The sequence below is a fragment of the Tribolium madens genome, unplaced genomic scaffold, assembly GCF_015345945.1.
Source record: "Tribolium madens isolate multiple individuals breed KSU strain unplaced genomic scaffold, Tmad_KSU_1.1 Scaffold_11;HRSCAF=98;Tcas5.2_LG3b, whole genome shotgun sequence".
NCBI lineage: Eukaryota > Metazoa > Arthropoda > Insecta > Coleoptera > Tenebrionidae > Tribolium > Tribolium madens.
The window spans coordinates 652,024-673,323 of NW_025400975.1; the positions used below are offsets into that span (position 1 = coordinate 652,024).

The following is a 21,300-nucleotide window of genomic DNA, read 5'->3' on the forward strand; positions in this document are numbered from 1 at the left end:
TACTTTTGTCTCAAAACTGATCATTTTTGTGCTATAAAATCACTTTGACTCATTCAGGTACCTACATAATGAAATAAATGAGATTTTTAAGAATTTTAATATGAATAATAAAGAAAAAAATAAAGTTGGAACATTCTAAGTAAGTAAGTAAACATTAAGTAATTAATCTGCGGCCTCGTTGCATCCGTCACCAAAACCTGAAAATAATTACTTTACAATGACCAAACTTTATAACTTACATTCTTACCTTCCTCAAGTTTGCCTTTTTGTTTTAATTCGTGATAAAACATGCCAAAATCTTCATTGAACTTAGCAAATTCTTCCATTTCTTCTTTGGCCGAAATAATATCAGCGCCAGCGTCGATCAAAATTTTAACAATTGCAAAACTGCGATTTCTTGTAGCTATTGCAAGAGGACTTTTTGCTTTTTTATCGTAGAAATTCACTGGAAGTCCTTGTTCCAAAAGGTATTTGACGAAAACGAAATTTTTAGTTTCAACTACATTTTGTAAGGTAAGAATGTCAAAATCATCCGTCAAAATATTCTTCAATTGAGCTTCAATCTTAATTAATTTCTTCACATATACAAAGTTGTCTTCCAATAAACACTTCCAGGGCCGTACCCAAGGGGGGGGGTTTAGGGGGTTCAAACACCCCCCCCCCCCCCCCCCCCCCCGCCCGAAATGCTGAGCACTTTGTTATAAGTGTTAAAAATTTAGTTTATTTGTTATTTCAATGAGTTGATTTTAAATTTTTGTGAATTAATTTTTCATGTGTTAATTATACAGTGTTTCATTTTTATTGTTAGGTACAAATTTAAATAGTTGATAGAATATTTAATTTTAAGACAAAAGTGTTTCGAAAAATGCTATGAAAGGGAGCTACACCCCCTAAAAAAGGTACGTTTTTTAAKGGGTTTTTCCTAATATTTCAGAATAGATAAAATTACAAAATTTGGTACCTTTATATGTACACCCAAACAAATGCCAAATAACAAAATTTTTAATCAGTTGCGTCCTAAACGGTAAAACAAATTTAATTTTTAATTTTTATGCTGTTTATGGTCTGTAACATAAATTTTTGAACCGATTTTTACTAAAAATCCGTAAATTGTATCGGAAAAACACAAAAGATCTTTTTTTATGAAAAACTATGAAATTTTGTTGCTGAAAGTGGCAAGAAACCGCAGGCAAAATAGTTAGAGTAAATTTTTACCCTAATCCCATCTAGTTTAGGAAGCACCTAATTACAAATTTCAACATTTTATTTTTGTACTTGTTTAGGTGTATAAAAGTTATCATTTGTAGCAAATTTTGATTTTTTTTTCTAAAATGATTTCGGAAATATTGAAAAATAAACTATTAAAAGACGCACCCCTTGCGTAGCATTTTTCGATATATGTTCATAAAAAAAATTTGTTTTAAAAATAAATATTCATCTCCTGTTTAAATTTGTAACAATAAAAAGTATTAAAAATTTAGTTTATTTTTTGTTACTTTTGTGAGTTAATTTGAATTTTTTTATGTTTAATTAGGATCTCTTATTTTATTTTAAAATAAAAACGTGTACTTAGAGATTTTTGATTTTTAATCCGCCTTCTTTCATTTGATTTTCATGGGCCAACAAGAAAAATGGCATACCCTAGAGGTGTGTAATAATAATCCAAAATGTCTGTTCTTTTATATTCTTGAGCAAGAGTTAAAGCAGTAGTTTCATTACGGTTTTGTTTATACATATCGGCCCCCTCATCAATTAAAAATCTAGCAGCCTCAAAATAATCTTCTTTAACAGATACTGAAAGTGGTGAATAATGTAAATACTGATGATAATTATATCGTGCAGTTTTATTTATATCTGCATTATTTTTTATAAGTAGCTTTACAATCTCTAATGAGCTTGGGTTGGACACTGGCAACGCCTCTAGTGGTAAAAGCAATGAACTAGGAGGCATTTTTGGGCAAAATATATTTATTCATAATTACATTGTGTTTGTTCAATTTGTTAAAGATTAATATTTTGTAATAAGTGCCAAAACCCTAAAAGGAATTTTTAGGTCTACCGTTAATTGAGACTTTTACATCAATCAAAATATCTCAAAAGCCAAACACTTTTTCAAAAAAAATGCCAACGCATCGGCCTATAGAATATTCTTTTAAATTATCTTACAAAAACCAAGAATGATTACTTGAAAAATGACTGAGTAAAGTTGTTTTCAAGTTCAGCATTTATGTATTATTGTTCTTTTTTTAAAGGTATTACATTTTTTTAAATCTCAACGTATCGGCTTGTAGATTTAAAAGAAACCTTCACTTTGATGTATAATACTTGAAATTCTGTTGTATATTAAAATAGAAATCTTGTTTTCAATATACTAACGTTTCGAATCGTTGGTTGGCTAGATTTTGTGTAATAAATATAAAAAACAGTTTTGTCAAAAAATAAAAGTTTGACTTTAAATAGACCAATAAAAGTTTTGAAAGAACTATAACAAATTACAAAAAAACCTTCCCAAAATTTTCAAATAATATGTCATTGTACGTCATTGTTTGTCAGATTTAAAATTTTCAACAAATTCTTGTGCGTATTTTCCCCACCAAATCATCCAGAAAAATGGCGGAAGGTGGCATGAGTTTGGAACAACAATTCGTCAATTTTTCAAAATTTGGAGACACAAAATCTGACGGTAAAACAATAACATTGACCCAAATCGACAAATGGTTAAAACAAGCCCAAGTAATTGGTAAAAAAATCACCACTACTGATACAGGAATCTGTTTCAACAAATTCAAGTAGATATTAGTATCAATAAATTTAAGAAAATTATGGAAACATGACTTTTCAGATCTAAAACCATCGACTGTGCAACTTTTGTGAAGTTTCTTGAAGACCTTGCAAAACAAAAAAGCATTCCAGTCGCTGAATTGAAAGAGAAACTCACAAGTTGTGGCCTACCCGGAACTTCAAAAACTACAGTATGCATTTTTTAATATTTCTTATATTTTTTACTAAGAGTAAACTAAATGGTAAAAAATCTCTTAATATTTTGAATTTCAGCAAGCCGTCCATACGGGGGCTGTTGATCGATTAACAGACACATCAAAATACACTGGGGCACACAAAGAACGTTTCGATGCTGAAGGAAAAGGTAAAGGAATTGGTGGACGTGAAGATTTAGCAGATAATCAAGGATATGTCTCTGGATACAAAGGAAAAGACACATATGATAACACACATTAAGACAAATAAATATTTTACTAAAATAGACAAATTTTGAGTGATACCTGGAAAACTATTAATGAAAAATAAGAACTGATTACATATTCGGATTCTGTGGACAATTCAGCGTAAAAAAAATTCTAATTTCGCTCCCATTTGTTTCCCATGTGACCGTGAAAAAATAAAAATGCAGTTCTTGCCAATGACGGTTTAAAAACGGTTTACAATTTTGGATTTATATAATTGACAAAAAAACAATGACAAATTTTACGAAAAATTTAACATTAGGGTCAAAATTTCAAAAATTATTAATAGTAAATAAAAACAAACATATTCAGAATCCTTGAACAATTTTGCATAAGAAAAATAATAAGAATTACAATTATAGTACCAGACTAGAAACGAGTTCAGGAATTTTATAAAAAATTGAGATTTGTTGGCTTATATCTCAAAACTATTAATGATGATAAATAAAAACTAATCACATACACTGAATCTTTGGAAAATTTTAGATAAAAAAATTTTTGTTTCAAGTTAGCTTTGAGTGAAGATGCACTTGGTATCTGAGTTTTGTAAACTTTTTAATTTTTAAAGATCAATACTTTACAAATCGCTAGCACATGAATAACAATAATAATAAAAAAAACTTTAATTTTTTATAATTTTAAAGTAAATCACTATTATGAACTACACGGAAGCCCAAGCTTATGTTGCGCCCTCAGATGGTTAATCAAATATTCCTTCCTTTTTGTTTTATGAGTGCAATGCGCACAGTAGAACCATTTATCCGAATGTTGATACTTTTGGTGCTTCATGAGGTAGCCCTTAACACTGGTTTTGGTATTAGTTTAACATAACATAAGTTAAAGTAACATAATTTTACACTCGCATCAATAAAATTTATAAAGTCTGCACAAAGGTTCATCATTTTCTTGTGCGACCTTTTTTGCATAAAAATAATTGTTTCATTTAAAAAAAAATACAATTCAGGCTAGGCAACAAACTATACAGTTTTGGTTTAAATCTGTTAAAAATAATCCGACGTTTCGTATTGAGAAATGCCAAACAGTTGTCCAAACTTCCTTACACAGGAGAAAAACCGTAGATTTTGACAGTGTTGAAGAATAAAAAATATAAACAGAATTTGTTTTTGGTCAAATTGACAATAGACTAAAAATTGATAATTTAAACATTTTGATGTTCTAATACCAAGAAACTTAAATTTAACATTACCTACTGATTTAATAATTTTTTTATAAATCCAAAAATAAAAGATGAAACAATGTCTTTTATATTTACTTATTAATTTTTTCTCATATTTATAACATTTAAACAAACAAAGATGAAAATTATTTATTACCCGTTCTCAAAGAGTAATTTTTGTCTTCGCTCAAAAAACATGGAAAAATTTGGAGATATTGTTTGTGTTCTCTCAAAAACTTATTTACATAAAGTTATCTTTAGTGGTATAAAAAAATTATATAAAACATAAGGCGATTTAACAACTGTAGTACTGAAATTGACTGAAAGCGCAACTGAAAGGCGTTTTTTTACTTTGATCCACACTGTAGGTACAAGAAATTCAAAAAAGGACATCAGATTTTGTCTTCAAAATAAAAATTTGAATTATGAGATTCTTGAAAAAACTCTTTTTTATTTAATTTGCATTACATATTTATTTTATGCCTGTTTATCACTTTTGTATCACTTTTGTATACTGAAGTTCAGTTCAAGTTGTTGATTTCTGTGACCACCAAAAAATAAAAAGCCAGCTCTTGCAAATAAAGGTTTTTGACGATTTAAAAAAATGTTTTGGCCGATATTTCGAAAACTATTACTGATAAGAAAAAACTAATTCGGAATTCTTGAACAATTTTTCATAAAGGAACTCTAAGTGTGAATTAAAATACCATCTTTTGTGATCCTAAGAAATTAATTAAAAATCAATTGAAAAATTCAATAAGTATTTTTAGCTGATATCTCGAAAACTATTAGTAATAAATAAGAACGGTTTACTTACTCGAAATCCTTCAATAATTCTGCATAATAAAAATGAGTTTCAATCTAATTTGTTGAATTCTATGACCGTGAAAAAATAAAAATCAACTCTATCCGCTGAACGATTTTGAAGCCAAATTTTTGGCCGATATTTTGAAAAATATTACTGGCGAAGAAAAACTAAATACATATTCGGAATCCTTGAACAGTTTTACATAAAAAACTCAAATTTTGAATTTAAAATGTGGCCACAACCGGTGCATCTATCATATAATCTGCACCAACGTATTAAAAATGACACTAACTGCTCGGATGTCATTGAAAACGGCTTTACAAAAGCTAATTGATAAAAGGTGTACAGGATTTTATAAAAAATATAAACTGAATTTACATTTGGTAAAATTGTACAAATTTTTTGTAACACAATACACTAAAGTTTCCAATAAAAAACGCATGCCATTGATAAGAAAACGTTTTCGAAACACTTTTTACTTGAAAGTAATTTCAGGTAATGCACTTGGTATCTGAAGGTTGTAAACGTTTTAATTTTTAAAGATCAATACTTTACCAATCGCTAGTACATGAATAATAATAATAATAATAGAAAAAAACTTTATTTTTTATAATTTATATCACTATTATGAACTAGACGGAAGCTCAAGTTTATGTTGCGCCCTCAGATGGTTGATCAAACATTCCTTCCTTTTTGTTTTATGAGTGCAATGCAGTGTTACCATCTATCCGAATGTTTACGCAATTTATGCCTTCTGACGGTTCCTAAACGCTGGCTTTCAAAGTCGCAAAGGTCACATTTGTACAATTTGGCGTTCTTCAAATGTTCTTCTTTTGTGTGTGTCTCCTTTTGAAACTTCGTTGTGAAAATCAGATCACATTCGTTGCATTGATACGATTTTTGAGAATCAGTGGAATGGAGTGAACGCAAATGTTGAAGTAAATTGTTTTTGAATTTCGTTTTAAAGTCACAACTGGGACACTGGAATAACGGAACGTTGCTATGTTGATACTTTTGGTGTTTCATGAGATAGTCCTTCTGATTGGTTTTGTAATCGCATTGGTCGCATTCGAAACTTCTTGGATTTTCAGTATGTTTAACAATGACATGTCCTGGTAATAGTCGCTTGTATTTTGTTTTGAAATCGCATTGATCGCATTTGAAGATTTCTGGATTTTCAGTGTGTTTAACAATGACATGTCTTTGTACTTCCTGCTTGTATTTTGTTTTGAAATCGCATTGGTCGCATTCGAACATTCTTGGATTTTCAGTGTGTTTAACAATGACATGTTTTTGTAAGTGGTTCTTGTATTTTGTCTTGTAATCGCATTGGTGGCATTCGAACATTTTTGGATTTTCAGTGTGTTTAACAATGACATGTTTTTGTAATTCGTGCTTGTATTTTGTTTTGAATACGCATTGGTCACATTCAAACATTTTTAGATTTTCAGTGTGTTTAAAAATGACATGTCTTTGTAATACCTGCTTGTATTTTGTCTTGTAACCACATTGGTCGCATTCGAACATATTTGGATTTTCAGTGTGTCTAACAATGACATGTTTTTGTAAGTTGTTCTTGTATTTTGACTTGTAATCGCATTGGTCGCATTCGAACATTTTTGGATTTTCAGTGTGTTTAATAATGACATGTTTTTGTAAGTAGTGTTTGTTTTTTGTTTCGAAATCGCATTGGTCGCACTTGAGTCTTTCGAGGCCATGTTTAATAGTCACGTGATAGTCCAATTTACTTTTGAAAGCCGCCTTGAATTGGCATTGGTCACATTGAAAGTACTCAAAATCACACATCAACGAGTGCTTTGACACTATATGTCTTTTCAATGTACTTTTTAATTTACATTTATAATCACAATGATCACAACTCCACAACTGGAGTTTGGATTTGTGTCGTCTGTTCTCGTGTTGTCTCAAAATGTGACCTTGAGCGATGTGATGTTTCAGTTGTGACAAAAATTGTGTCTCAAATGTATCACATTTGTAACACTTATAAGGTTCAAGGCTACCACTTGAGCAAATAAATAATCTTTTTTGGTCGTCTGCGTGAATTGTCGTGTGGCTTCTTAACTTGGATGAGAGTTTTGTCTTAAATGGGCATTTCGCGCATTTGAGATACAGTTCCATTCCAAAGAATCTGGAAAAAAGTAAAAGTAATTATTAGTTGGTCCTCAAAGATATGTCAAAAACAAAGTTTGAGACATGTCAACTATAAATGAACATTGTTTCTAACATAAAATATAAAAAAGTGCGATGGAAATGTTTTATTATTTAAACGGAAATTACCAAGTCATTTTTTCAAGTGGAAGCAAATTTTTTACCAAAAGACAAGAAATAAGACGATAAGGACACGGAAAAATGCAACTCCTAACCGGGAAAAATTTATTTAATGGGTAATTTAAATTTTTACTCATTTTCAGAAACTATTCAAAATTTTCAGACCACCAATCGTCTTCAGAATCTGATTCTGGAGAAAGTTGAATCATTATTGGAGGAATATAATAAAATACTGGATTAGTCATGCAATTTATTGGATGCCGTTCTTTTTTAAGAGTTCTTACACAACCAAAATGTTGAAGAATTTTAACATGGTTGGTTTATTGCATTATGCTAAAATTATTTGCGCCACTTGAAAAAAGTTTTAAAAATAACTTCATAATTCACTATTTCACCTTTGAGTCACCTACACTATATTATTATCGTATTTACACAATTTTTCTGCTAATAAACTGGAAATCTATTTTTTGTTAGTTCATTGGGTACATCGATTTTTTTTACATCGATAGATTTTTTCGACAAATTTCTTTTAAATGGGGCTCTTAAAGTATCTTTTAAATTGTAAAAAATAATGTGTTCGAAGACTTTTTCCACTACTGATAGCGACATCTCTGTTATAACAAGACTTTTTTCCTAATAAGGTCAGATATCAATTAAAAGACTGCGGGAACGATTTGATTCACCCTGTATTATAAAAAAAATGTCTTGTAGTACCTTTAGCAAACTTAAGGAGTCCCTGAAATTTTATTTTTTCTTTCAAATGAAACAACAAATCTTGAAAGGACTTATTTTCTTTTGTTGACGACATTGTTTCACACTTAACAATTTAATTTTTGCTTGATAGCTTTGAATATCTTTCTTTATCACTGGCCATGTAGTTTTTAAGTCTTCCTGTTTATAATCCCCAAAATAAAAAAGTTGTCTGATATGTTTTCTATAAAGACAATTCATTTACTTGCAAGAAATACTATTTCCGATAATGCTACCGTGTGTTTCACCTCTTTATTTGCTGCATCAGGTACAATAATTTGTTGTACCTGTTGCAGTACTCAAAAGACTAAAATTTTAAATAATAAAATACTTTTATTAAATTTGAGAAATTAAAAAAATATACTTTTTGTAAATGAAGATAATATAAAATAATAAAATTTAGTATCCAACAGACTAAACCAAAGGACGATGTGCGTACAACCTACTTTAAAAACAATAATAATATGTTGAATTTTTCTTGTTTATGTATAAACATCCAATTTCCATTTTTTTTGTGTTCTTCAACTACTATATTATGTTTTCGTGTCTTTCGTTTTTTGGTAGTCGTTTTTTTTTTAATGAATAGGGTGAAAAATCAAAAAGTTTTTAACACAAATAACGACAAAATCCACTACTATGCACTACAATACATATGGGTCTATCAGGTTTCTTGCCACTCCTGACGTGACTTTCTATTGCGTTCTCTCTCGCTCTGTGTTTATAACGCTACCTTTTTGTCATCGCTCCATCCATTCAAGTACTATATCAGAAGAAGAAATTCAAAAAAAAAGAAAGCAGATCTTCTTTTCGAAATATAAATTTGAATTATGAGATTCTTGAAAAACAAAAACATGCTTTTCAAATAATATCTAGCAGAAAAGCGAGTTTTCCTTTTTAATTTGCATTACTTATTTTATCAAAGTATAGTGAAATTTAGCTCAAGTTGTTGATTTCTGTGACCGCCAAAAAAAAAATCCAACTCTTGCAAAACTATTAATGATAAATAAACACTAATAACATACTCTGATGAATTTTGGAAAAAAAAATTTCAAGTTAGCCCTGAGTGAACCCTGTATCTTTTTTTGGAGGGAGGGAGTTTTTTGGACAATAAACAAAAACACTCGCATAAATAAAATTTATAAAATCGAATACTGAAAGTGAACAAAAAGTTATAATTTTCTTATGTAATATTTCTGTTTAAAATTACAATTCAAGTCAGGCAACACACCATACAATCGTGCAAGAAAATGCACTCAAAATGTATACAAAAGCTAATAGATTTTTCTAAAATCAATACACTAAGATTCACAAAGAAAAACAAATTCTTCTTTGGCAATAATGACTTCATAGTTCGTTTCTTAGTAACGCTAACCCAGCAAATTCAAATTTCGATTTTTCAACGGTCGTTGTCGCCCATATATATATATATATATATATATATATAGCCCTCTTCAAGCACTACAAACTCCATCAGTCAGTTTCCATGTTAATTTCCTATATCCAAGCCCGGTATATAATAATAATAATAATAATAATAATAGAAAAAAAAATATTTTTTTTATAATATTTAAGTAAATCACTTTTAGGAACTATATGGAAGCCCAAGCTTATGTTGCGTCCTCAGATGGATTCTCAAATATTCCTTCCTTTTTGTTTTATGAGTGCAATGTGCGCAGTAGAACCGTTTATCCGAATGTTTACGCAATTTATGGGTTCTGACGTTTCCTGAACACTTGCTTTTAAAGTCGCAAAGATCACATTTGTACAATTTGGCGTTCTTCAAATGTTCTTCTTTTGTGTGTGTCTCCTTTTGAAACTTCGTTGTGAATCTCAAATCACATTCGTTGCATTGATACGATTTTTGAGAATCAGTGGAATGAAATGAAAGCAAATGTTGGAGTAAACTGCTTTTTAATTTTGCTTTATAGTCACAAATGGCACACTGGAATAATGGAATGTTGCTATGTTGATACTTTTGGTGCCTCATGAGATAGTACTTCATTTTGGTTTTGTAATCGCATTGGTCGCATTCGAACCTTTTTGGATTTTCGCTGTGTTTAACAATGACATGTCTTTGTAAGTAGTTCTTGTATTTTGTCTTGTAATCGCATTGGTCGCATTTAAACATTTTTGGATTTTCAGTGTGTTTAACAATGGCATGTTTTCGTAATACCTGCTTGTATTTTGTTTTGAAATCGCATTGGTCGCATTCGTGCATTTCTGGATTTTCACTGTGTTTAATAATGACATGTCTTTGTAAGTGGCTCTTATATTTTGTTTTGAAATCGCATTGGTCGCACTTGAGTCTTTCGGAGCCATGTTTAGTAGTCACGTGATAGTCCAATTTACTTTTGAAAGCCGCCTTGAATTGGCATTGGTTACATTGAAAGTACTCAAAATCACACATCAACGAGTGCCTTGACACTATATGTTTTTTCAATGTACATTTTAATTTACATTTATAATCACAATGATCACAACTCCACAACTGGAGTTTGGATTTGTGTCGTCTGTTCTCGTGTTGTCTCAAAATGTGACCTTGAGCGATGTGATGTTTCAGTTGTGACAAATATTGTGTCTCAAATGTATCACATTTGTAACACTTATAAGGTTCAAGGCTACCACTTGAGCAAATAAATAATCTTTTTTGGTCGTCTGCGTGAATTGTAGTGTGACTCTTTAACTTGAATAAGAGTTTTGTCTTAAATGGGCATTTCGCGCATTTGAGATACAGATTCATTCCAAAGAATCTGGAAAAAAAGTAAAAGTAATTATTGGTTGGTCTCCAAAGTTATGTCAAAAACATAAGTTTGAGACATGTCAACTATAAATAATAGTATATTGTGTCATTAGGAGTAAAAGTGATTGATACACCAATAATCAAGTAAATCACCTCAATAATCAGGACGCTTTGCAATAAAATCATAACGTCAGTTTCGGGATTTGTGTAGTTTAGTTTAGCTGTAATGAAATAAACTTGTATTTTTTTAAATCAATAAACCATATATGGCAATAACATTTTTAGAAAGCTTGTTTTTGTCTTATCTAAAAAAATTGTAACAAAAATTTATAATATTCAGGGTGCGTCAGAACTCGCGCTCCAGAGAAACATATGAAGTGTCGGCGGCCAAAAAGTGCAGCCGAAGAAGTAATTTTTGCTTGCATAAGAAAGTTATTAGACTTTTAAATCCACCACTCCCAGAAGCGCACCTCAAGGTGTGATTAAAAAATTATATCCGTTGCTACGTTACAAAAATAATACCAATTTTCCCAGAACTTTAAAAAATAGCTGGTCTACTGTAAATTTGACACCTGTTATGTGGGTGACATAACCTGCTAGTTTCCAGTATTTTTCTCGCTCAAAAATTATTTTGAAAACTCCATTCTTCTTCTCTAAAACTTCTTCACAGGTATTATTCCTTCTCAACTTTTTCTTCGATCTGATACAGATTAACAAACCGATGTTGAATTTTAAAAATAAATTATAAACAATTATCAGTTTGCGTACTGCCCAATATTTTTGAGGACGCTGCAATAGTATATTAAAGAACAAGTTTTATAAGGGTTGATTTGGCGCGCGAATCCCAAGTTAGAAACGAGCCGTTGGCGAGTTTTCATGGGATGAGTGCGCCAATGCCATTATAAAACGAGTATTTTATGCTATTTTTTCTAATTTGCGCCCCCTTTCTTCTTACTTTAATTAAAAAAATATATATTTTTGTCGTCTAGAGAATTTTGTGTTAGATGGTATCGGTTGGTAACACTCGGCGCCCACCTGATTTTAGTTTGCACTACGCCCGAAATTCGCGAAATTGCAACAACGCAAATTTGTTACCTGACAAGTCAGAAGCGGCGTAGAAAAACTAAATAACCCTAAATTCATTAAAGGACAGTGTGCTTTTATAGATAGCCATAAACGACTCCTACTGAGAGACGTTAATAAACGTATTATAAACGCAAATTAGAAAAATATAGTTACAGATACAAAAAAAGTGTAAGAAACAAAATTGTAGAGAATAAAATTTGCTACAAAAAGTCTACGATACCATATTTCTATCTTCAACGGTTTAGGTTTAAAGTGCTTCAAAGTGTGTGCACTGAATCACCAGTAAAAATGAAACGAATCCGTCGCTTGAGCGGCTTTGAACGTCTTTGAGGCCTAAACCTTTAAAGATAGAGGTCTGGTCTCGCGAACTTTTTACTAGAAAATTTTATTCTCTACAACTTTCTTTCTTACATTTTTCTTGTATCTTTAACCGTATTCGCAGCATTTTCAAAAACATAATTTTAACTTTTGAATATTTTTTTTCTCATATTTATCGTGAAAAATTTAGTCGTTCGTTTTTTACAGCTTATTAAGAATGTAAAGCTCAACGTTTTTGCATTTTTTCCAAGCAATTAGTAAACTGGTTGAATTTAAATTAATTAAAAACGATTTGAAACTGAGACGGTAAAACGCTCTAAGTGCCCTCAATTTTACACCGCCGTACTACTTTTTTGAGTCCAAAAAATCTATTATCGTTTTCATATTAATGTGCATCGAAGTAGTCGTTGAAAGGGATCATTTTAAGGTGGCAACCATGCGAAAATTCAAACAATCCCAACCTCAATCTTCCCTAATAATTATTTTCTCAAAGAAATATGTATACCCAAGTTTTTGAGGTAGCAAAAAATAATCAAAATTAACAACGGTAAACAAAAAATTGTATCATTATTGATGTGATTAAATTTGTTCTGAATGACATTATTGACACTTTTTGTGTGAATAGGCCTTTAAATTAAAGGTGCATTTAGACTTCTACAACCTACTTGATGCACATTAATATGAAAAAGAGTGTAGCAATTTTGTATCTCGTTTCGTCTCCTAGTATGTAATTCTCCATAGTCATAACACGTTAAACTTTTTTACGGTTTGCAAAAACTCTACTGAATTTGATCGTTTATTAATTGCAACAATTCCACAGAATTTGTTATGATCCCAATAATTAAAATGGTCCGACCCAAATGAACGACGAAATAAAGAATTTCTTCGTCTTTGGAAGAGAAATTAACTTTTTGTCGTATCAATAATGTTAATAATATTTTCCTTTTTGGTAAAACACACAAGACGAAAATACGTGGAACACACCAAACAAAACTTTAAAATTCAAATCGAAATATGCGTAATTTATGTCCCTAGACTCAGTGTAGCCAACGAAATTGAGAATTTTGGTTAATTTAACCCAACTTCCACAAAATCAATTCCCAGCAGTGAGGGTTAAAATTTAGGGTAAGATTTAACCACGGTTGGTTAGATACCCTGGATTTTAAGCCTGTACTGAAATACTGGGCGTTAGTCTGGCATGGAAATTAGGCGGACGAAATTCACTGTCCGTCACTGTACATCTCCTTAAAAGATCTATTTCTTACTTACATTTTTGTTGGTAATTTTATTTCACACCCACAGAGCAGTGAACAGATAGATACATTTATTTATTTACACCACTCAATTGAGGTTAACAGGTCAGATGATCACAGCATGAAGGAAGGGCAGTGGCGTGGTTGGCCCTGAGTGGGGCCCTGCATTATTATTTTGCGCGAGGGGGAGCTTTTACACTCGCATCCATAAAATTTATTAATTTTGTTGAGCGATCTTTTTTGTAAACAAATAATTGTTTCATTTTATAAAATTACAATTCAGGCTAGGCAACAAACTATACAGTTCTGCATATAAAATCACAGAAAGTATACATACAAAAGTCGATTGTTCAGAACCGGGAAATTTTTATCTTACGAATTTTTTGAGATTAAAAACGCTTGAAATATGTTTTTTTAGAGGTAAAATTACCCGCTGAACACGATGCAACAGGTTTAAATACTCTACGAGGCATCGTTTTTGCGATATTGAGTAATAAAATTAAGAATAAGGCTAAAAGCATACAAGATGTATAAAGGAAGATATGGTAAATAATGCAAGATGCAACACAATAATAATAACACAAATCTGAAATCTGACATAAGGTGTCCAACTTCAGAAAATTCATAATCAAAATCGACAACAAAGAGAAAACTTTAACTTGAAAGATACTTTGTTTTCGCTGCAAATGAAAATCTCAAAAAATTGCACACTTAGGTGTGTTGGTCCTTAAATCGAGACAAATCAGGACATAAATGTAAAACAAGACAAGACCATAAAAACCTAAACATGTCCTGGCTAAATCAGGACGTTAATCTGATCAAAATTCTGAAATAAGGTTAGAAAAACCTAAAGACTAATTTACACTTTTAGTCTGTCATGGAAATTAGATGGATGAAATTCACTGTTCGTCACTGTACATATCTATAAAACACCTATTTCTTACTTACGTTTTTGCTAATTTTGTTTATAATTTTACACCACTAAATTGAGGTTAAGTCACAGCCACTCATTTGTCTTAAAATTGAATATTCTATCACCTGTTTAAATTTGTAACAATAAAAACGGAACACCCTGTATAAAACATAAGACAATTTAACAACTTTAGTGCTAAAATTGACTGAAAGCGCAGCTGAAAGCGTTTTTTTTACTTTGATTCACATTGTGGGTATACGAAATTCAAAAAAATTAAAGCAGACCTTATTTTCGAAATAAAAATTTAAATTATAAGTGTCTTGAAACAACAAAAACACGCTTTTCAAGTTATATCTAGTAGAAAAGCATGTTTTTTCTTTTTTTTTTTAATTTGGATTAGTTGTTTTATGCCTATTTATCATTTTTGTATGAAAGTTGTCTACTCAATTCAGTTCAAGTTGTTGACGTCTATGACCGCGAATTGTCAATTTTGGCCCATATTTCGAAAACTATTACTGATATTGCCCACATATTCGGAATCCTTGGATAATTTTATATAAATCAATTCTAATTTTAAATTTATATAGTAATTACTGTGACCTCACAAACAATGACAAATTTTAAGAAAAATTTAACATTTTGGGAAAAATTTCAAATCTTATACGCATTAGAAAACACGCAACCAACTTAGAAATATGTACACAATCGTGATTATCAAAGAAACCAGTTAGTCCTTTGGGAATGTAAGAATATAAACAACCAACAGTAATGAATAAATAAATATTTTTCAATGGCTTGCGTGTTCTCAAATTACAGAAAAAAGCAGATGAATTCATATTTTACGATTATAATATTTATTGTATTTTCAAGTTTTACCTACTACTAGAGGGAAAGTAAAAAACAAGTTTTGTTTTATCACTAGAGGGGCCTATTCTATATAAATTAGTTCAAGAAGTATGCGTGTACAAATCACAAATTTGTGCAAACGTTAAATTGTGAAAAATGGCCAAACAAATTTGTTCATGTGGCCGACATGCATACTTCTCCATATAAATTTGCACACAAGTTATTATTTTACATGGGGCCTTCTATGATACTTACTTCATAAAACAATAATACATACTACGAAGAAAACTATTAATTATAAATAAAAACTAATAACATATTCTGAATCTTTGGACAATTTTGCATAAGAAAAATTTAGTTTTAAGTTAGTCCTGAGAAGGCCCTGTATCAAAAAGAATTTTTTGGATAATAAACGAAAACACTCGCATAAACAAAATTTATGAAATCAAATACTGAAAAAACGTGGAGAATTTTCTTATGTAATGTCTCACTTCAAAATTACAACTTAGGTTAGGCAACAAACTATACAGTATTAAAGAACATGCACTCAATAACGTTTAACAACGTTTAACACTCCTTTAACAACGTTATACATTCGTTGCCTTAACATTGTTTTGAAATCGCATTGGTCGTATTTCAAACTTTTTTGCTTTTCAGTGTGTTTAGCAATGACATGTCTTTGTAAGTATTTCTTGTATTTTGTCTTGAAATCGCATTGGTCGCACTTGAGCCTTTTGGGGCCATGTTTAATAGTCACGTGTGTGTCCAATTTACTTTTAAGGGGCGTCTTGAATTGGCATTGGTCACATTGAAAGCACTCAAAATCACACATCAACGAGTGCTTTGACACTATATGTTCTGTCAATGTTTTTTTAAATTTACATTTATAATCACAATGATCACAACTCCACAACTGGAGTTTGGATTTATGTCGTATGTTCTCGTGTTGTCTCAAAATGTCACTCCTTTTCGCCTTGTAATCACAAAGTTTACACGGATACCAAAAGTTAATGTCATGTTTTTCCATCAAGTGTCGTCTCAAAGTGTGTTTGAGTTTGCCCTTAAATAGACAATATTCACATCTAAACCACTGGATCTTTGAATTTTCTGTATGTTTCCAAATCACGTTCTTCAAATGTTCTTCTTTTGTGTGTGTTACCTTTTGAAACTTTGTTGTGAATTGCAAATCACATTCGTTGCAGTGATATGATTTTTGAGAATCAGTGGAATGGAGTGAACGCAAATGATAGAGTAAACTGCATTTTAATTTTGTTTTAAAGTCACAACTGGCACACTGGAATAACGGAACGTTGCTATGTTGATACTTTTGGTGTTTCGTGAGATAATTCTTGAGATGGGTTATGTAATCGCATTGGTCGCATTTGAACATTTTTGGATTTTCAGTGTGTTTAACAATGACATGTTCTGGTAATACCTGCTTGTGTTTTGTTTTGAAATCGCACTGGTCGCATTCGAACATTCTTGGATTTTCAGTGTGTTTAACAATGACATGTTTTTGTAAGTTGTACTTGTTTTTTGATTTGTAATGGCATTGGTCGCATTTGAACATTCTTGGATTTTCAGCGTGTTTGACAACAACATGCTTTCGTAATTCCTGCTTGTACTTTGTTTTGTAGTCACATTGGTCACATTTGAACATTCTTGGATTGTCAGTGTGTCTAATGATGACATGTGTTTGTAAGTTGTGCTTGTATTTTGACTTGTAATCGCATTGGTCGCATTCAAACATTTTTGGATTTTCAGTGTGTCTAATGATGACATGTGTTTGTAAGTTGTGCTTGTATTTTGTCTCGTAATCGCATTGGTGGCATTTGAACATTTTTGGATTTTCAGTGTGTTTAACAATGAAATGTCTTTGTAAGTATTTCTTGTTTTTTGTTTTGAAATCGCATAGGTCGCACTTAAGCCTTTCGAGGCCATGTTTAATGGTCACGTGTTTGTCCAATGTACTTTTAAAGGCCGCCTTGAATTGGCATTGGTCACATTGAAAATACTCAAAATCACACATCAACGAGTGCTTTGACACTATATGTTGTGTCAATGTTTTTTTTAATTTACATTTATAATCACAATGATCACAACTCCACAACTGGAGTTTGGATTTGTGTCGTCTGTTCTCGTGTTGTCTCAAAATGTCACTCCTTTTCGCCTTGTAATCACAAAGTTTACACGGATACCAAAAGTTAATGCCATGTTTTTTTATTAAGTGTCGTGTCAAAGTGCGATTGAGTTTGCCCTTAAACGGACAATGTTTACATCTAAACCACTGAATCTTGGAACCTTCTGTATGTCTTCGAATCACGTGTCTTCTCAAATCGTCAAAATGTGAAGCCTTGTTATCATAATTTGTGTATTTCTTTCCTTGATGTTCGGTAAAAATAACATGTCTCAAAACCAAATATTTCGAAAACGACTTGAAATCACATTTGGGACACTTGTAGGTTGTGGATTTGACATGTTGTGATGTATGACCTTGAGCGATGTGATGTTTCAGTTGTGACAAAAATTGTGTCTCAAATGTATTACATTTGTAACACTTGTAAGGTTCAAGGCTACCACTTGAGCAATTAAATAATCTTTTTTGGTCATCTGCGTGAATTGTCACGTGACTTCTTATCTTAGATAAGAGTTTTGTCTTAAATGGGCAATTGTCGCATTTGAGATACAGTTCCATCCCGGAAAATCTGGAAGAAAAAATAAGATTAATTGGTGGTTGGTCTCCAAAGATTTGTGAAAAGTATGAGACATGTCAAAGCAAAAATTGAGCCCCTGCATATAACACATATCTTTTATTTAAAAAAAAAATTAAGCAAAAATTCCAGTTAGTTTCCGAGATATTTTAGATCGAGTTTACATTGTAATTCCCATAAGAAGAATACAGGTGGAATCCCCTAAAGCTAACGCTTTCGTTGTTTTTTCCAATAATTACGCATCATTTGTTTTCGACTTTTTCTTTTTTTTTTGAAAGAAATTGTTTAGAATTATTACCCATAATTTCAATACAACGTTTTCAACAACAAGTGATAAGAAATTAGGAATTACACTTACCAAGAAGAGGTCACAATAACACTAATTTAGTATGTAATTAAATAGATACCCAATAAAATAACTTATAAATTAAAAAAGCACAAATATCACTGTTAAAAAATTATCACTTATTTCAAAGCACTGCGGTGCACTATGGAAAATCGAGGTTTTTTCAAAAATCGATAACTTTTTTATTTGTTTAGAGAGACAATTGAAATTTTGCACAAATATAGAGTAGTATGTAAGGTTTCAGATGATATATTTTTAGCTAGATTTATTCTAGTAGTATAAGCTAAAAAAATTAATAAAAACAAAAAGTTTAAAAAATTTCCTTTATTTTATTTCCTTAGTGATAACACTATTTATATTGTGAATAAACATTGATTATTATACTCGTCTATTACTTAAATAAGCAATTGAAACTTATCATTACAAATAATTACATATTTGATGAAATATTGAAAGTTTATTAATACCAATTTATAAGTAAAATTAATACAAGAAAAACACACGCTTAGAACACTTGAAAGAAGTCGTCATTTTGAAACTTCAGCAAAGTAAAGTATACGTAACAATTAAACGTCTGGTTACTTAGGTACAACTGAATTTATGATAGCGACATCATACTAATTGAAAAATAAGGGTCGTGTGCATTTTGTTGATTCAAGTTTTACCAAAAAATGAGTTCAATACAGATAAAACGCCCCATTATCAATTAATAAATAATATTTAAAATAGTTTACCTTAGAAATCGCATCATATTGTGGTTTTCTGTTTTCTGACTTTTATCACATTTTTCGCAATAACTTCGGAGATCGCAGATATCCGCAGCTGATTTTAATAAATGTTATTTATAAATATCTAGACTACAAAACAACATCAAATATAAAACACCGGGAGACACCGGTAACTGTCAAACGTCTCTTACTTATTGTTCGATTTTTTTTCATAGAAATAGAAACATAAAACTTACAATATTATAGTTGTTTTAGAGTCCTCATATAATGAGCTTTTTAGAAATGTATAATAATTTATATCTATTCTCACAAATTTTGACAAGAAATCAATTTTGAAGAATTGCAGCGAATAAACCTGACGCGGACATTCGTTAGAACCATAGACATTGTGGTATTAAAAAACATATTTTTACTGTAATTTATGTAAAATGACTGTATTATAGTAAAGTTCAATTCATAAACTATTCAATAAACTTAAAAAAGTGCGCCAGTAACGACATTAGTGAAAACGATTTTTGATATGCTTTGTTCTACAGAGTGGTTATAAATGATTTTCATCTAGCCAGCTGTGAATTTTCCATGTAAAATAAAAAATGCCGCTTTACGAAAATAGGGGTACCTACTTGTTTTAACTCAAAATTAAAAAATCGCCGTTTACTAAGCGTCCACTTCGAAAACAGACTTCAATTATAAACTTGTTTTCTTCCAAAGTATACATTATTATCAATTATTATTGGAAATTAGTTGAAACAATAAAAATTTAATTAACAACAACTTTTTATTAATTAATAAGTGACACTAATGACAGAACTAAAGCTTTCAAAAAAGTAGAGCGGCAAAAATAAAGTTACATGTAAAAAAAAATCCAAAGCTGGCTAGATGAAAATCATTTATAACCACTCTGTATCCCTCCTCCCTTTATTGGGGTCTACAAATGATGGTTTGGGGTTAGGCCTTCACGAAAATTAGTGAAAGTTAAATACCCTATTAAGTAAGTTGTAAACACGATATAAATATCGTGACAAAGCACAGGTAAAAATTAGCAAGAAACATTGAGCATTCTGTTAACATCAAAATTCTGAAACAAGGTTAGAAAAACCTAAAGACTAATTTACACTTTTAGTGTGTCATGGAAATTAGACGGACGAAATTCACTGTTCGTCACTGTACATATCTATGAAACTCCTATTTCTTACGTACGTTTTTGGTAATTTTATTTATTATTTCACACCACTAAATTGAGGTTAGGTCACAGCCACTGAACAACACAGATATAAACAGCATGGAGGAAGGGCAGTGGCGTAGTTAGACCCGTTTGCCCTGAGTGGGCCCTACACCATTTTTTTACGGGGAGCGGCTTTTACACTTGCATCAATAAAATTTATAAAATCGTATATTGAAACTGTACAAAGGTTCATAATTTTCTCGTAGAGAAATAATTATTTCATTTTAAAAAATTACAGTTCAGGATAGGCAACAAACTATACAGTTTAGCATATAAATACACAGAAAGTATAGCTCGGTGAAGTTACTTGCTGGCAAGTATAGAATCAGAGCGGCCCAGTTCAGTCTTGGTTAACCTTTACAAATTGAATAAAATAAAGACAATAAACTCTAAACGACCCCTAACCTTTTTAAAAAGTAGGCCTTTTGTATTTGTCACAATTATTATAAATAAAATTATGCTTTATTTAAAAAAAAATGTGATAATGGCCTATGGTAATCTTCTTGCCGTCGAACTCTTCCCAGGGCTGGATTTTGCTCACAATTTTTTATTTTGTAAAGTTATTAATGTCCTTTTAACTTGGAACAATAAAAAGTGGCACATCGTCGATAACAAATAAAAAAAAATTAAAATCCATAAAATTCCCAAAAAATCGAACATTCCAACCCCTTCCCAGGGCTCGATTTGTTTCAAACTTTTATACATTGTAGAGTTTTTAATACCCTTTCAACCTGTAGTAATAAGAAAGTGGCACATCGTCGATAACACGTAGAAAAAAAAATAAAAATCCATAAAATTTCAAAAAAATCAAATTTTCCAACCCCTTCCCAGGGCTCGATTTTTTTCAAACTTTTATACATTGTAGAGT

At 30.9% G+C, this 21,300-nt stretch overlaps 5 protein-coding genes across 5 annotated transcripts in view; 1 reads left to right on the plus strand and 4 right to left on the minus strand.

Annotated features, from left to right (window-relative positions):
• Positions 1 to 2,438: 2,438 nt before the first annotated feature.
• LOC123005345 (tubulin polymerization-promoting protein homolog) lies at positions 2,439 to 3,249 on the plus strand. The gene is made up of 3 exons (XM_044399049.1): positions 2,439 to 2,789; positions 2,843 to 2,972; positions 3,055 to 3,249. The coding sequence occupies exons 1-3, from the start codon at positions 2,611 to 2,613 to the stop codon at positions 3,235 to 3,237; spliced, it is 492 nt and encodes a 163-aa protein (XP_044254984.1). The 5' UTR covers positions 2,439 to 2,610; the 3' UTR covers positions 3,238 to 3,249.
• A 2,563-nt stretch (positions 3,250 to 5,812) lies between these two features.
• LOC123003985 (zinc finger X-chromosomal protein-like) lies at positions 5,813 to 13,934 on the minus strand. The gene is made up of 2 exons (XM_044397084.1): positions 13,680 to 13,934; positions 5,813 to 7,376 (listed from the first exon to the last, which is right to left on the minus strand). The coding sequence occupies exon 2, from the start codon at positions 7,364 to 7,366 to the stop codon at positions 5,945 to 5,947; it is 1,422 nt and encodes a 473-aa protein (XP_044253019.1). The 5' UTR covers positions 7,367 to 7,376; positions 13,680 to 13,934; the 3' UTR covers positions 5,813 to 5,944.
• LOC123003996 (zinc finger autosomal protein-like) lies at positions 9,387 to 14,673 on the minus strand. Its single transcript, XM_044397091.1, has 2 exons — positions 14,612 to 14,673; positions 9,387 to 11,016 (listed from the first exon to the last, which is right to left on the minus strand). Exon 2 carries the CDS (start codon positions 11,004 to 11,006, stop codon positions 9,849 to 9,851), a length of 1,158 nt encoding a protein of 385 aa, XP_044253026.1. The 5' UTR covers positions 11,007 to 11,016; positions 14,612 to 14,673; the 3' UTR covers positions 9,387 to 9,848.
• A 734-nt stretch (positions 14,674 to 15,407) lies between these two features.
• LOC123004005 (type 1 phosphatidylinositol 4,5-bisphosphate 4-phosphatase) overlaps positions 15,408 to 21,300 on the minus strand; it is a 17,915-nt gene continuing 12,022 nt past the window's right edge. Inside the window, exon 6 of the mRNA XM_044397110.1 lies at positions 15,408 to 15,661. Within this exon, the coding sequence (XP_044253045.1) occupies positions 15,651 to 15,661 (11 nt within the window). The 3' untranslated portion in view covers positions 15,408 to 15,650. The remainder of the gene's footprint in view (positions 15,662 to 21,300) is intronic.
• Positions 15,669 to 20,503, minus strand: LOC123003977 (zinc finger protein 729-like). Its single transcript, XM_044397071.1, has 2 exons — positions 20,408 to 20,503; positions 15,669 to 18,127 (listed from the first exon to the last, which is right to left on the minus strand). Exon 2 carries the CDS (start codon positions 18,115 to 18,117, stop codon positions 15,970 to 15,972), a length of 2,148 nt encoding a protein of 715 aa, XP_044253006.1. The 5' UTR covers positions 18,118 to 18,127; positions 20,408 to 20,503; the 3' UTR covers positions 15,669 to 15,969.